At 36.4% G+C, this 15,417-nt stretch overlaps 1 protein-coding gene across 11 annotated transcripts in view; it reads left to right on the top strand.

Annotated features, from left to right (window-relative positions):
- Positions 1-15,417, top strand: part of TCF12 (transcription factor 12) — a 375,623-nt gene that overhangs the window by 323,118 nt on the left and 37,088 nt on the right. For all 11 annotated transcript variants that reach the window (XM_045899994.3, XM_045899996.3, XM_045899993.3 and 8 more), the window contains 5 exons: positions 4,273-4,378; positions 5,424-5,563; positions 5,851-5,995; positions 6,536-6,600; positions 15,282-15,360. In XM_045899994.3, the coding sequence (XP_045755950.1) occupies positions 4,273-4,378; positions 5,424-5,563; positions 5,851-5,995; positions 6,536-6,600; positions 15,282-15,360 (535 nt within the window). The remainder of the gene's footprint in view (positions 1-4,272; positions 4,379-5,423; positions 5,564-5,850; positions 5,996-6,535; positions 6,601-15,281; positions 15,361-15,417) is intronic.

Raw genomic sequence — 15,417 nt, 5'->3', positions numbered from 1 at the left:
ATGAAAAAGGAAAACCTTTTTAGCAAAAGCTACTACTTCTTTGCATCTTTTCTCAATAACTATCAGAAAATCATTATGGCTCCCTGCCTGACAGGGATGTTTCCAGTATTAATCACAGGAGGTACGCATTGAAATCAAGAACACAGTGCACAGCTCCAGCCTTTAGAGCTAAACAGAGAATGATCTGCTCTGAATATGGAGTTATCCATATGACTAAACTGAATCATCCAAGCAAGTAAAAAGGAATGTTTTTGTTAACTTGACTTCAATTGGTTGAATGAGCTAAAACATCCCAAGGATAATTGTGTAATCACTGTAAAGAGTAATTATAAATATTCATCCCTGAAGTGCTCTGTCACTCTTAAAAAGTACGTTTGGGTAGGATGAGATGAGGACGTTAGAGATACTGATGTGGATTCGTTCTGTTCAGCCAGACTTAACAGGGACGTATCTTAGATTTTCAGTAATATTCATTCAGGTTGGAATAAATGGTATAGTTCTGTTCACCAGACACTCAAAATTTCTCTCATCACCATGCCTAGAGGATAAAATGTAAGTGCTTGGGAAAGAAGAAAGAATTGTGAGCCTGCCATTCTGAAATGGAAGTTAGAATTCTAAAGAAAAGTTCTAAATATTGACCACATTTTACTGGAGTATCTTAAATTACTTAACTGTACCTTTTTCTAAGATTTTATTTTTTTTAAGTAATCTCTAGACCCAACGTGGGGCTCGAACTCAGAACCCGGATATCAAGAGTCTCAAGCTCTACCAACTGAGCCAGCGAGGCACCCCTCTATTTCTCTTTTAAATAGTTTGATTCCTGGTAGATTTTAATCATCTTAAAGCATATATATTCCTTTCTCTTAATTTTAAGATTGTTTGTTGTGATACAAAATCGTACTTAAGATGTAAACGTCTGATTAGATCATTAACTAGGAGAAAAAAAAAACTGGCATCTATGTGCAGGTGATCAGATGACATAAGCAGTCTGGTTTTAATTTGTGGCCAGTACTGATTGTAACTAAAAGAGACTTGCTCTTTTTGTGGAATTGGCTGACTATTTCCCTACATCTGGAGTTAATAAAGTCTTTGAGACCACATCAGTTGCGCTTTGCCGCAAGAACTCTTTGATCTGAGAAATTGAGACTGGCGCAACTGCTGCTTCATAACATTGCATCTATGTTTTTGCAAGCTATGGTTAAGATACCAAAAGTAAAGTTATTTGGCTGGTGTTAGAAATACTGTTAGATGGGCCTCTTTGAGAACCACGTTTTTCAAAACATTTTTATTATGATTAAAAACTTTGAACTTAGGTTAGTAAATAAATGATAAACTTTTAATAGCTTAGAGTTTTCACCATTTTCATTTATAAGATCTATCTTTTAAAAGTCCATTTATTCTTTTTCAAACTCTGTTTATAAAGACTAACATTAAAAACAACTTTACCTCTAAAATGAGCCCTGTTTTTTGCATACAGCTTAAAATTTTTACATACAAATAGGCTAGTCTCTTCTGCTTTGTGTGGTTTATCTTGTGGTTTTCTTGTTTTCCATGACAGCAATCATTAACCATTGTATGATCAGCATATTCTCCTTTATTTAACTGTGATTTGTAAGTCAGTACAGTCAGGTTTATCCTTTAATCACTTTTATAATTGCAAACATTTAGAATTTTTTAAAGTGTAAGTATATTATGTATGGAATACAGTGAATTGAATGGGAATAAGGATAAATAAATATAAATTGACAAATTATACATTTAATTGACAAATTATGTAGATTTCTGTGTGTGTGAGATGACACATCAAAACTGGAGTTTTTTTCATAAGTTGGAGGCTTACATACTATTTCAGTCTATAACCTGGATAGAATTAGAGAATTTTGTGTTTCATACTTTGAGATCAAGTGATGGTGTATATAGTAAATAAGCATTTGTGACAAGAAGCATATGTTCTAATGCTGTCTTCTAAATTTTATTCTCATATGTATTTTCTTGCTGGGTCTTGATTTACTTTATTCTTCATTGTAGTTTCAGCCTAGTTTGGAAAAATCTTTGTATAAAGGGGACAGAGGACATCTAGCTGTGGCTAAGTTTAGATACTGACACTTGATTAAAAGAAAAAAGTGCAAAATTCCTTTCCTGAAAACTTTTCCTGCCCATCAGCATTCAAAACACATTTGTGTATACACAATTATTTCACTGTGACACTATCTTATGTAATAGCACTAAACTAGAAAAATACATTTAATATCTGTAATGGGGAAGAAAACACATTTTATCTGCCATATTCCTTTATCTGCGGTCTTTCTGGGTAGTTCTTAGGAATCCATCTTGTCTCAAACTTCTCAGGCACCACAGGTGTGTAGTCTTTACCTCTGGGATGGGAGAGGAAACTAACCTAAATGTCCATCCATTGAAAAAAAACACCTGTGCTGGTATGAAACCGACTAGCAAGAAAAGTAAAAATAAACTTCTCAATCTTTTATTTAGCATGAGTTATATTTATAAGTAGGATTATGCAGACAAAAACTGTAAGAACTGCATTCAGGAACTGAACAAGGGCAATATTTTGTAGAATAACAGCTTCTACAAGAACGACAGAAAGATGATTGAGATACTATTAGCGAATACTTAGTGCTTACTGTGCTAAGTATTGTATGTGTATTATCTCATCTGATTTTCCCATCAACCCCCTGATGCAAGTACTGTTAGCACCATCTTACCAATGAGGAAATTGAGTCTTGGAAGCTTAGGTAATTTGTCAAGAGTCTTTATAGTTAGTTAATGCCTCAGAGGAAGAATAAATGAATATAAATGATAGTTTATGTAAATAAAATTTTGGCGCACATTTTAATCTCATTGTGTGCTTCCTCAACTCTTTTATTAGTGCATAGATATGCTCAGGATAAAATACCAGACTATGTGGAAGGACATAAAGTAAATGTCTTCCCTCCCAATTCTAAGTCCAGAGGTGTAACCACCAAGTTTATGTGTAATCCCAGAAATTTTCTATGCTTATGCCAAAAATATGTGTATGATTTTTTATACATGCTCCCATAATTTTAAAAAGGTAGCTGTTTTCTTCCACTTAAGTGAATACTTAGGATTTTTATTTGGAATGACATTTAATGGATGTACCTTTATCTAACTAAACAAAAGAAATATGTGTCCTTCACTGTTCACAATAGGACACCTTTCCATTCTTCCTGACCCGTGGTTTACTTTTGCTTTTACAGAGTGTGCATTACCTTAATTGTTTATTTGTTTTCCTTCTTGACTTTAGTAATCATCATGAGAATGGTTTTGATTATTAAGGTTATTTAGCTGCCCATTTAGTTTTACAGAGAAATGGCAATGTTGGCCATTTGCCAATTCAAAATGTTCATAGTTTGCTTATCTGAAGCAAGGGTTTACCAAAGGAAATTAATACTGCTCTGACAAATTGAGATTTTTCTTTTTTTTTTTTTAAGATTTTATTTTATTTTAGAGAGAGAGAACATGCCTGCTCGCAGGAGTAGGGGGAGGGACAGAGAGGGGAGAGAGAGAATCTCAAGCAAACTCTGCACTTAGTGCAGAGCCCCGCCCTGGGCTTGATCCCATGATCATGACCTAAGTGAAACCGGGAGTCAGACTCTCAACTGACTGAGCCACCTAGGCACCCCTAAATAAGATTTTTCTTAAAGCTGTGCCAGACTTAAAAGTGTACTTGAAATTAGGACCCCTCAGCAGAATTTGGTTTTAATTTTGCTAACCCTACTAAGTTAAGCAAGTTTCTGAAAACTTGCAGTGTGCCTTTTATGGTTATCCTTTAATAATAACAAAGTATAGTATCCTTTCATCTAACTCGCTTTGATTTTAATACATCTCGTAACAGTGAAAAGAATGAATCTTATGAACCCAAAATTTATTTCATGCTGTATTCAAAAGACACTGTTTCCGCCACCACATTTTGAATCATGAGCTTATATGGATTGTAAGCAAAGTCAACATTTATGACTTTATTCAACCACCTGGTATAATTGTCACACAAAAATGCGTTATGGGGATATTTGGAGTAGTATTTTTCTCAAGTAATCAGCTAAAAACAAATATATAGATAGTAACCAAGTTAGATTTATATATGTGGATTTAGTTTCTTTGGATTTGTGGCAGCCCTTTATAGATACTAGCTAGGATTTTTTAGGCCCTTTATGAAATGTAACACTCATTTTACATAAGTGATAGATATGATAGTCATTTACATTTTAATTAAATTTCCTGTTTAATTTTAAGGTATATGCACCATCCCCAAATTCAGATGATTTCAACCGTGAATCTCCTAGTTATCCATCTCCCAAGCCACCAACCAGTATGTTTGCTAGCACTTTCTTTATGCAAGGTAAGTACTGCTAAATAGTTGTCAATCCTACAGCAGTTATCTATTGTATATTAGCTAATATTTAAGATTGTGAGGAAAGAGAAAACCTACACAGGAATTCAGTTATTATTTCTAGATATTTTTGGCCAAAATAAATTAAAATTTAGGTCTAAAATTTCTAATGCTATTTATTGCTGACTGCAATATAGTTGGACTATCCAACAAACCATTGGAGTGTCCCATCTAGTATTGATCAAACTTAAAAAGGACTTCAGTTGAGAAAAATGAGTAGAGCTGCTCTTTCTCATTTTAGAATTGAAACAAATGAAAGATATTAACAACTCTAGTTTCTTATTTAAATTACAGACTCTTATCACCCCTAGAATGATCAATATAAATAGTGAAAATCAAAGAACAGAATAAGACTTATTAAGAGTGAAAAAGTGTTGCATTTCCTTTAATTCATGTCTAGCAAATAATTTTTATTTGGTCTCATACGGTTTTGGACTATGGGAAGCATATACTATGGGAGCAATAAATCACTACATAAACGCTTCCTTGACTTTACACTGGTAAGTGAAGTCATCGCTAACACATTTCATTTGAAGGCTGACTATAATATAGTCATTGATAAATTGATAAATTACTTACGTTTACTATTAGAGAAACTTCTTTATTCCAGTTTCAGAAAGTTTGATATAATGTACATTGCTTGTTATAAAGAATTTTTTGGTATATTTATGGTTATACCATTTAACCAAAATTAAACCCAACCCATCCCCAAATTTGAGATTTTTATTATCCTCTTTGATATGAATTTAAATCTTCGAAGGATTTTTATAACAACCTACCTACTGCAGTTTGGATTACTTTTTTTCCCCCTCTAACTTTAGAGCTTTATTCCCTCTTTTTAAACAGTAATTGAGAGAAGGAAACTAGATAGAAGACTGGCTTGGAAAGGGGAGGGGAAAAAGTATCTGGAGGGTATCCTTTTGAATTCTTACGGCCATCATCAAAATAAAAAATTTTAGCTAAGGACAATTTTATATTTCTCTTTTCGTCTTAGATGGGACCCACAATTCTTCTGACCTTTGGAGTTCATCAAATGGGATGAGCCAGCCTGGTTTTGGTGGAATTCTGGGGACCTCCACTTCCCACATGTCTCAATCCAGTAGTTACGGCAGCCTTCATTCACATGACCGCTTGGTAGGCTCTAACACGTGGCTAGGGTGCAGCAGCACTTGGTCCTCACTTGTGTTTCTCTTTGGATTACAAGTGTAAGATTTGATTCTGCCAAAACTTGTGACATTTGAAATATTTCTAGGCTCACTGCCTTTAGCATGCCTTTTTAAAAAGTAAATGACAGTAGTAGTGCTCTTCAGCTGCTAACTTGTAATATTCTTTCTGACCTGTTATAGTAGTTGTCCAGTTATATGTGCATATTATTCAGAAAATGTATTTAATAGATCATGTCTCTTTCCCCCTTTCTCTAGAACTATCCTCCACACTCAGTTTCACCAACAGACATAAACACGAGTCTCCCACCAATGTCTAGCTTCCATCGTGGCAGTACCAGCAGTTCGCCTTATGTTGCTGCCTCACACACTCCTCCCATCAATGGATCAGATAGCATTCTAGGTAAGCTTTTTTTGGGTTGGCAAAACTCCCTAAAACCTACTTTGGGGATTTTCAATGAACCCCACATCTTTCAATATATTTTTTAGTATTGAGTTTTATTTACTTTTTTTTTTTAAAGATTTTATTTATTTGACAGAGAGAGACACAGTGAGAGAGGGAACACAAGCAGGGGGAGTGGGAGAGGGAGAAGCAGGCTCCCCACTGAGCAGGGAGCCCGATGCGGGGCTCGATCCCAGGACCCTGGGATCATGACCTGAGCCGAAGGCAGACGCTTAACAACTGAGCCACCCAGGTGCCCCAGTATTGAGTTTTAAAGTGAAAGAAAGGAAGAAAAACTTTTTAATTTTCATTAATGTAGCAACTGGTACCGAACCCATCTTTAACTTAGCTTATTAAGTGTAACACACACACAATATTTGCTGCAGTGGGTGAGATAATGATAGAGAACACCCTTGAAATCATGGCAGAATGCTAAAAAAAAAAAAAAAAAGCATCCTGCCTGCTAAAATTCTTGATTTGTTTTCTACCTGAAATATTCAGGAACCAGAGGGACTGCTGCTGGAAGCTCACAGACAGGTGATGCACTTGGAAAGGCTTTGGCATCTGTGAGTATTGATTTTACCTATTCTGCTGAATGAATTTTACACTGCTGATTCTATTTTGTGGACAGTACGTGTCATAGTTAAAGAGTGTAGTTACAAAGCAATCAACTTCATATCTCCGTTGGAACTATTCTCAGCGTGTATTGATTCTTGTTGCCCTTAAAATAACTCAGAACACCTTGCCACCCCATTCCCACAAAACCTGTCCTTCTAACTTCAATTTAAATATGTCTTTGACTTAATGGAACAGACATAGATAGAAAGAAGAGAAATTTGGGTATTTTTAGGTCTAAAGCAAAAATTACTGAGATTAATTGTTAAATCTACTTATTAGTTTTAAATACATACTTAATGAGTTGCCCATTTAAGTAAGTCAAATGGAACCAAGAAAACTCCGTTATTCTTCTGGTCCACAGAAGAAAGTATCTTCAGTAAGAAATTTTTCTAAGACAGAAAGCATTTTACATATTTTTTAAAAGGAAAAATAATCATCTGCAACTGATTCATTCAAGAAATAGGAGAGTCTTCCCCTAAAAAATCCAGATTCATGAAGAACTCATGCTAACATGAGTAGAACTGATTTGAAGGAATCCCATAGTATTTTCTTGAGCAGCTAATTTATATCATATCAGGACATTAATGACAAAGCAATGATTGTTTTAGTAGCTGATCCTTAAAACATTAAAACTGAAATCCCTTCTTTCAGAATTCTTTTGGGAGAGCATTTACCAGTAATTCACAAAGACTCCAAATCTCATTGTTTAAAAGAGGCACTTCTGCTTTGTACTTTCCGAATTTTCTCCTCAGGCTTTTTCTTTCTTTTCTTTTTTTTCTCCTTGAATGGTATGCCTCTCAGAATTCCCACAGAGTTGTCTTACATTTTCTATGAAGTGCAGTTAACTCTGTCAGACACATTTACTGCTGTTCCTGGGGAAGGCAGGCCACTTAACCTGTGAGTAGAGGAAACAGCCATTGAACATTTAAGGAGATAAACCTCTTTGTATATAGTTTCTGTAAATAAACCTTTCTCTGCATCCCACTACAAGTTCCTTGAGAAATAAAGCCAAGGCAAACTCATCTACCACATAGTAGAGCACCCCACAAAAAATAGAGCTCAGTAAATGCTTGTTGAATTTAGTCTCACATCATATGACAAAAATAGTGAAGATAAGAACAAAGCCCACAAGAATATCACTTATAATTTGAATGTTTACTAGGTACCGGGTATTACACTAAGCATTTACGTGCTTTGTTTCATTTAATCCTCTAGAAAACCCTGTGAGGTTGGCATTATTATCCTCACATTACAGATGAGGAACTAAAGTTTAAAAGGTTAAGTAACTTCAGCTCAGAAAGATTAAGTAGTTTGTCCTAGGGATCACCAAGCTAGGAAGGGTAAAGCCCATATATATTAGGTAAGAACCTGGATCCAACTCTCTTCACTACTGTTTCTCCAGAAAGAGAAATGCTACAGTGACTGCGGTTTTACAGGGTGTTGAGGATTAAAGGAAGTGGTCCTACATTTTCTGGACTTATTCCCACCTGATGAAAACTACCTGCTTAGAAATAAAATTATTCTATAATATTAAATCTGAGTGCCTCCCAGGAATTTGACTGTCTTACCATATTTTCTGTTGATTCTGAAAGAATCCAGTAGCAGATATTTCACATGTAGGAGGACAACATTGAACTTTCAATTCTAGTCAACTTTAAAAAATACAAACTGCATTTTGGGGGCTTTTTTCTCAAAAGTCTTTTGTTTATTTTATGCAAGGAAACTTCTGTAAAGGAACCTTGGCAGGTAGGCAGGCAAGAATTTGTGATATTCTCAGTGGTTGTCCTTCAAGCTCCCTTTCAGTTACCCTTCTCATAGTTGACTGTTTCCCATATTATGACCAGCATAGTAGCCAAACCAGTTGGCATTAGGGAAAAAAAAAATCCAAATTCTCCATGAGTGGAAGCCAGGGAAGAATGTTTAATCTAGTTAGTGGGTGGGCTTTGGTTGTCATGGAAACTCAGCTCTGTCATCCTGTGTTGTTACTAGGCAGGAGCAGCCAGGTCATTCCATAAATCACTTCTGTCATAGCTGACGGTGATGCATTCCATCTGCTCCATCACTGCATGCCATAGTCTGCACAGTTGAAATCCCTTCCTTCAACCCATCTGCTGCCCCCTCCCCACCAGACACCTCCCCAAAACACATTCTTTCTCTAACTTCCGTTAGGGACTCACATTCACTTTAGTGCTCACAGAATGTACTGAAAAACAAAAACATTACATGGGAAGTAGGAAGGATTAGAAGCGATGAGGAGAAGGAATTTTCTGAGGATTACATTTGAGAGTCTAACATTCATATCAGAATTTTATGTCAGGTATTACAGATCTTTGGAAATGGTGACCATGGGTATTTTGAAATTTTAAGTTCTTTAGAATATGACATTTTTAATATAGCATCTAGTTTTAGATGGAGAAAACACTATGCTATTGTCATTAGAAGTTATTTCTAGCTCCCCAGTCGTCTGATACATGTCTTAGAAGGTCTTTCATGTGTGAAACATCACAGGGTACAACCTTTGTTCTTTAGTTTAGGTATTAAAGAGCACACAGAATACTGTGATTAAACATGTAAGGCCAGATAATGCATTTGCAAAGGTTCCTTTATTTTAGGTTTAAGCCGGGATAATTGTGGTCTTAATCTCAGGATAGCTAGAAAGAGAATTGTACATGAAAGTATTTACACAAAGTTCCCAAAGCCCTGTGGATTATGCATTAGTTTAGATAATAAACTAGGGTAGATAGAAGGAAAGGAAAATCTGGGTATTCGTGCCATTTTTAATGTGTTTCCCTGAACATTTGCCAGACAATAACCCTTTAAGATTGTGCCCATGGAGAGTTACATAGAGGAAGAAACATCTGGTTTATTTCAGTGCCTAATACCATATCAAAACACTTGGTCTTTAATTTAGAGGAGATCAAACAAGAGGACTGTTTAACTTTGTTGATTATATCAGACTTCTTTGTGATAATTTATGTTTTGATTTCTACCTCCAAGCAAAGGAGAGAAAGGGGGGGGGGAGAGAGAGAAAGAGTGTGTGTGTGTGTGTGTGTGTGTGTGTGTGTGTTTTAATCTGGATCGTTAAATGGTCAGTAGTCTCTAACAAAAGAAAAGAAAATTCAGGGAAGTTGACGTTTAAAAGTAATTCATGAAATAAGTTTCTTTGTTCCTTAGACTCAATAACATTAGCATAATAAAGATTAACTGAAATGTGCACTGTAGTGTTTAAAAAATTGGGCTCACAGTTCCAAGGTTGGGCTTGGGAGCCCTTCATTGTTTCTTTTTTGTCTGAGGCCCTTTTCATTAGCTTCTGGCTTATTGGCACCCTGCTGATTGGAATGGACCATGACTGATAGGAGGAGGAGCCTCATTTGTTGCACTAAAATGAGGCGTATTACCGTTTAAGCCTGGCAGAAGGTATTGGGAGTTATTCATCATTGGTCATTTAACAGTATGAGGACCATGGACTGCATGCAGAATGAGTTCTTACTTTGTGTTTATGCTTTACATTCTAAATCACTCCCATCCCCATTTTTTAAGTGACTTTTTTCTTTTTCTTTTTTTTTTTTCCTTCAAACATCAGTGTAGGAGTTCTTTAAGGTCAGAACGTACAAGAAGTAATGAAATCCTGATTTAGAATGCTCTTTGTCAAATAAAGTCTAATTTTAGAATTTCTTAAAGTAACAACAATTTCTATAGAATAAGTTTAACTTGTATGTGATTCGGTGATAGAAGAAACATACAGAGGTGAAGTTTAATGAAATGATCTGTGTTCTGAAAGGCTGTATTACCCTGTTTTTATAATGTGTTACTCCTCCTCTCCCCACGTACCCATTCTTTTTTTTAAAGATTTTATTTGTCAGAAAGAGAGCACACAAGCAGGGGGGAGTGGCAGGCAGAGGGAGAAGCAGGCTCCCCACTGAGCAAGGAGCCTGATGTGGGACTCGATCCCAGGACCCTGGGATCATGACCTGAGCCAAAGGCGGACGCTTAACTGACTGAGCCACCCAGGTGTCCCCCACATACCCACTCTTTTTTATGAAAGTAGAAGGGACAAGAAAAGTCCTATAATTTGCCAGGCTATCTGTCAGTTCAGGAAAGGTATTAACAACAATTCTGTCTGTCATCACTTTAATTTAGGGCAAAGGAGAACTAGACAATGTGATGGGTGAGTGGAGAAAATGCCTTTTATTATACAAATGGAGAAGCTGTTTTTGAAAAAAACACCAAAATTATATATTTTTACACTTGATACATTTTATATTTGATATGTGTTTTTACAGTGATTTTTTTTTTAAAGCCCTCATTTGATTGTCTTGATAGTCTATTTATACCCTCAAAAACTCACGCCTGCCTAACAATGCGGTATGGACAGCTTAATACATCAACACTAATTCTCAGAAATATTCGCAGAACATCACCATATCATTGTTCTCAAAGCTTATACCATAAAACTGATTTGTAAATGAATTCACCTTTATAACAAGATCTTTTAACCCCCTTTGGTATTTCTGTTACTGAACCCCATTACATAAATACTAAGAAATACTACCATCTACTCAGTCTTGCTTTTTACTGAAAAGTAGCTATAGCAGATTTCAAGTGCAGTTTAGTTACTCCATGTTTTTTTTATTTTTTATTTATTTTTTTTTAAGATTTTATTTATTTATTTGAGAGAGAGAGAGAATGAGAGACAGAGAGCACGAGAGGGAAGAGGGTCAGAGGGAGAAGCAGACCCCTTGCTGAGCAGAGAGCCCGATGCGGGACTCGATCCCGGGACTCCAGGATCATGACCTGAGCCGAAGGCAGTCGTTTAACCAACTGAGCCACTCAGGCGCCCCACTCCAGGTTTTTTTTAAATAAATACTCAGCACCTACTTGATAAGACAGTGATAGGCAATGGTGGATTCAATATAGAACATTATAAGGTCTCTGCCTTCAAAGAGCTTACAGTCAAGGAGAAGATAGGTATACAAAAAATGATCATGTAGAATATACTGTGAAGTAAAAGACTCAAGAAAAGTGTAATTATTCTAAGAGTATAAAGGAGGCGAAGATGAGTGTAAATGGGGAGGTGACATTTGTGCTGGGCTATCATGTGTTGTAGAATTCCATCATGGAGAAATTAAGAAATAGGCATTTTGAAAGGATAAGCCAAGTTCAGAAAATGAAAAAAATACATCTTTTGTTTGGACTATAGGGTATATAATGTTTATACGTAGGTTATAAGGTAGGAAGCTATTTTTGTGACCAGATTATGGAAGACATCAAATGTCATTCTGTTCTATTTAGTAGGCAACAGGAAGTACTGCATGGGATTTGACTGTTTAAAACTGGTTGGGGACAATAGCTCAGGCAATTATATATGGGGTAAAAGGAGCAAGGGAGTAACTAGAAATAGAAAGACTTAAATAATGCCTCCATAAGTTCTACTAAAGGTTTAAAGTAGTGTCACAGCGGTGAGAAAGATGTGTTCCTATCCCAGAAACGTAGAGAATTGCAGGTATTGGAGTCTGTGGTGGGAAGGGGGGAGGGGGGAAGAAGGGGCCGGGGAGAGAGAGTGGATTTTGTGACCATGAGAATGCTGGTGCCCAAGTAGAGGAAACAGAAGAGTAGAGACGGGAAGAGTGGGAAGCTTGGGGCAGTGATGCAAAGTTTGGCTTGGCATATTGAGCTTGAAGTGAAAGAGTATGTCCAGATGGAGAAGTCCAGCAACCAGTATGAGCATAGAAATGTCATTCACAGAGATGTCATAGTTGATACTTTCAGAAATGATATTACCAAGGGATAAAACACAGGTCAATAGAAAAGAAAACCGAGGCTAGAGCTCTGAGAGAAACCTACATTAAGAAACTGAAAGCATGAAAGAGAAACGGAGCCTAAGTATTATATCCAGTGATGTAAAAGAAATACTCAAATAGTAACTTCTCGCAAGGATAATAATCATTCATTCTTTCAACAAGTATATATTTACCAGCACTGTTGTAGAATCTGAAGCTACTGCAAATCCTGTATAATTCAGATTTTGTCTGAATAAGACAAAGTCCTAGCTCTCCTGGAGCATACATTTTATTGCAAGAAAAGGTAAGAGACAGATATAAAACAAGTAAACAAGTTTAGACGGTTAAGGATCACTGTAAACACTATGAAGAAACATGACAAAACCAGCAGGGTATGACAGAGAGGCAGTGCTGTTTCTCTAATGCTTTCATGCTGGTGATCTTTACAGCGAGTTGGTCTATTTGATGATAAAGTTTTACATGAAACTGAAACTTTTCTCACTGCTCATCCACCCACCCTCAATGTTATCAACTCTTCCCTCCCTTACCAATGTTATAGTTAAGACGTATTTCATAAAAGTTAGCATCAGTTATTCCTAAAAATGTGAACTTTAGCTAATTTTCACATGTGCATCCTGATTTTTTACAAGGTAATTAACTTTAAGACCAACAGTATTGATCTTAATACAACATACTACCCTCCTTGTTACTAGTCCTTCCATAACGTCTTTTGAAGTCTCCATAGTTTTGCTTTCCCAAAATGGCTTTTTAACTTGAATATACAACTTCTAGATCTGGCTATTTGGAGAGAGTTGGTGATTAAAGGCATTTACAATTAGAATTTAGTAACATTATACAAATTGGTGTATTTTCTTTGAGGTAGGTATATCCATTTGTAGTCAAAGGAAAATAGGCTTTCTGGCTGCTTGCAATTCAATTAGTGCTTTCTTCTTTATGAAAAATAAAAGCTGTTGTGTTTAATGATTATGACTTGTGGAATTTTGTCTTTCATGAGCCTGTCCCAGTATCTGGCTTTTTCAAGCATATTATGCTGTCTTTAAAACCAATGCTGAGACCCCCTTGTTTGCCATAATTTGAGCCTCTTTAAATTCATTAGAGGTCTAAGCTTATTCAGAACAAGGGTATTTCTATTGGATTACTCCTTTCACCGACAAGTAGTTTTCCTTTTTAAAATGTTTGACCACAGTTCATCCACATAAGTTGATTTGTCTGCCCTAAGTTAAGTGATGAGATGTGAAGATGGTTTATTATGCTTATAACAGAAGAGAAATAGAATTTCCTAGAGAAAACTTCCTAGGGACTCTTAGGACTTGGATTAAAGAGACTTTTAAAATATTTAATGGTTAATTAAGTAAACTTGTCACTATTCTCTGTCACTTTTTTTAGCAATATGAAATAAATACAAAATATTGCAACAAAACTTTTAGCCAAAATACCAAAATTTATGCATCCAGATGTTTTAAAGTGGATCCCCTTAGGGGCTCCTGGATTACTCAGTCGGTTAAGCATCCAGTTCTTGATTTCAGTTCAGATCATGATCTCAGGGTGGTGAGATCAAGCCCACGTCGATCCCACATGGGGCTGGCTCTGTGCTGGGCATGGAGCCTGCTTAAGATTCTCTCTCCCCCTCTGCCCCCCTCCCCCCAGTTCATACACACACGCTTTCTCTCAATGAATGAATGAATGAATGAAGTGGACCTCTTAGGAGGTGAAATTCACAAATCATTTTGGGAACATTTTCTGAAGGACTTTTAGGGTTTCTTCCACTTTCCTCAAGGGTGACAAGATACCCTTTGGGAGCAAGTTCAATTTTATATGATACATCATTTGGAGCTAAATTTGGCAAAAATGTAGTTGGTCAAACTGAGAACTTTTTAAATAAGAAATAAAGAATATTTAAAAATTTTTTTTCTTTGGCTTTTAAGACTTTTTTTTTTTTTTTTTTTGACAGCACGCGCACAAACAGGGGGAGCGGCAGGGAGAGGGAGAAGCAGGCTCCCTGCTGAGCAGGGAGCCCGATGCGGGGCTCGATCCCAGGACCCCGGGATCACAACCTGAGCCGAAGGCAGACGCTTAACCGTCTGAGCCACCCAGGCGCCCTAAAAACTGTTTTTAAAGACTATTGTCAAAAGATAATAGTTTCCTGAGATAATTATTTTTAATGAATATCACTTATTTGGATGATATATTTAAGAAAGATTATTGGGGTTTTTAAGATTTTATTTATTTATTTGACACAAAGAGCACACAGCAGGGGGAGCAGCAGAGGGAGAGGGAGAAGCAGACTCTCCAGTGAGCAGGGAGCCCAATGCAGGGCTCAATCCCAGCATCCTGGGATCATGACCTGAGCCAAAGGCAGATGCCTAACCAACTGAGCCACCCAGGTGCCCCAAGAAAAATTGTTTATTAGATGTGTTAACTCATAGTCACTTCTCTTTTTTGTTCTAACAGAAACCTTAATAATTTTCAACTGGAATAGTAAAGAAATAGATAGGATGTATTTTGTTCCTCTCATTATTAGAATATATATGATACTTTTTTTTTTAAGTAGTCTCTGTGTCCAATATGGGGCTCAAACTCATGAGAGTCACATGCTCTACTGATTGACCCAGGTAGGTGCCCCTAGGATATATAAGATACTTTTTAATCCTAGCTTTAAAACTATATATAGCCTTCATGTAATGGAATAGTCCTAAATTGATGAAACCAGTTTTTCACTCTGAGTTTTAGGGGTGGCAACTTAGATTATAAAAATAACTCCATGCAAATGGAGTTCTATTTTTGTTGTTGTCACATATTGATAAATGTATATTTTGTTTTCTGGTTAGATTTATTCTCCTGACCATACCAGCAGTAGTTTTCCATCAAATCCATCAACACCAGTTGGATCACCCTCACCTCTCACAGGTAGGCTTCTGTTTTATCTATTGACTTAAAAACGTGTATTGGGCTGCTTTGAAATAT

Source organism: Mirounga angustirostris, unplaced genomic scaffold (genome assembly GCF_029215605.1).
Source record: "Mirounga angustirostris isolate CCGP_5_RB_7025 unplaced genomic scaffold, mMirAng1.0.hap1 SCAF_9, whole genome shotgun sequence".
Lineage (NCBI taxonomy): Eukaryota > Metazoa > Chordata > Mammalia > Carnivora > Phocidae > Mirounga > Mirounga angustirostris.
Note: the sequence above shows the minus strand (reverse complement) of the source record. Positions and strands in the feature narration are given on the sequence as shown.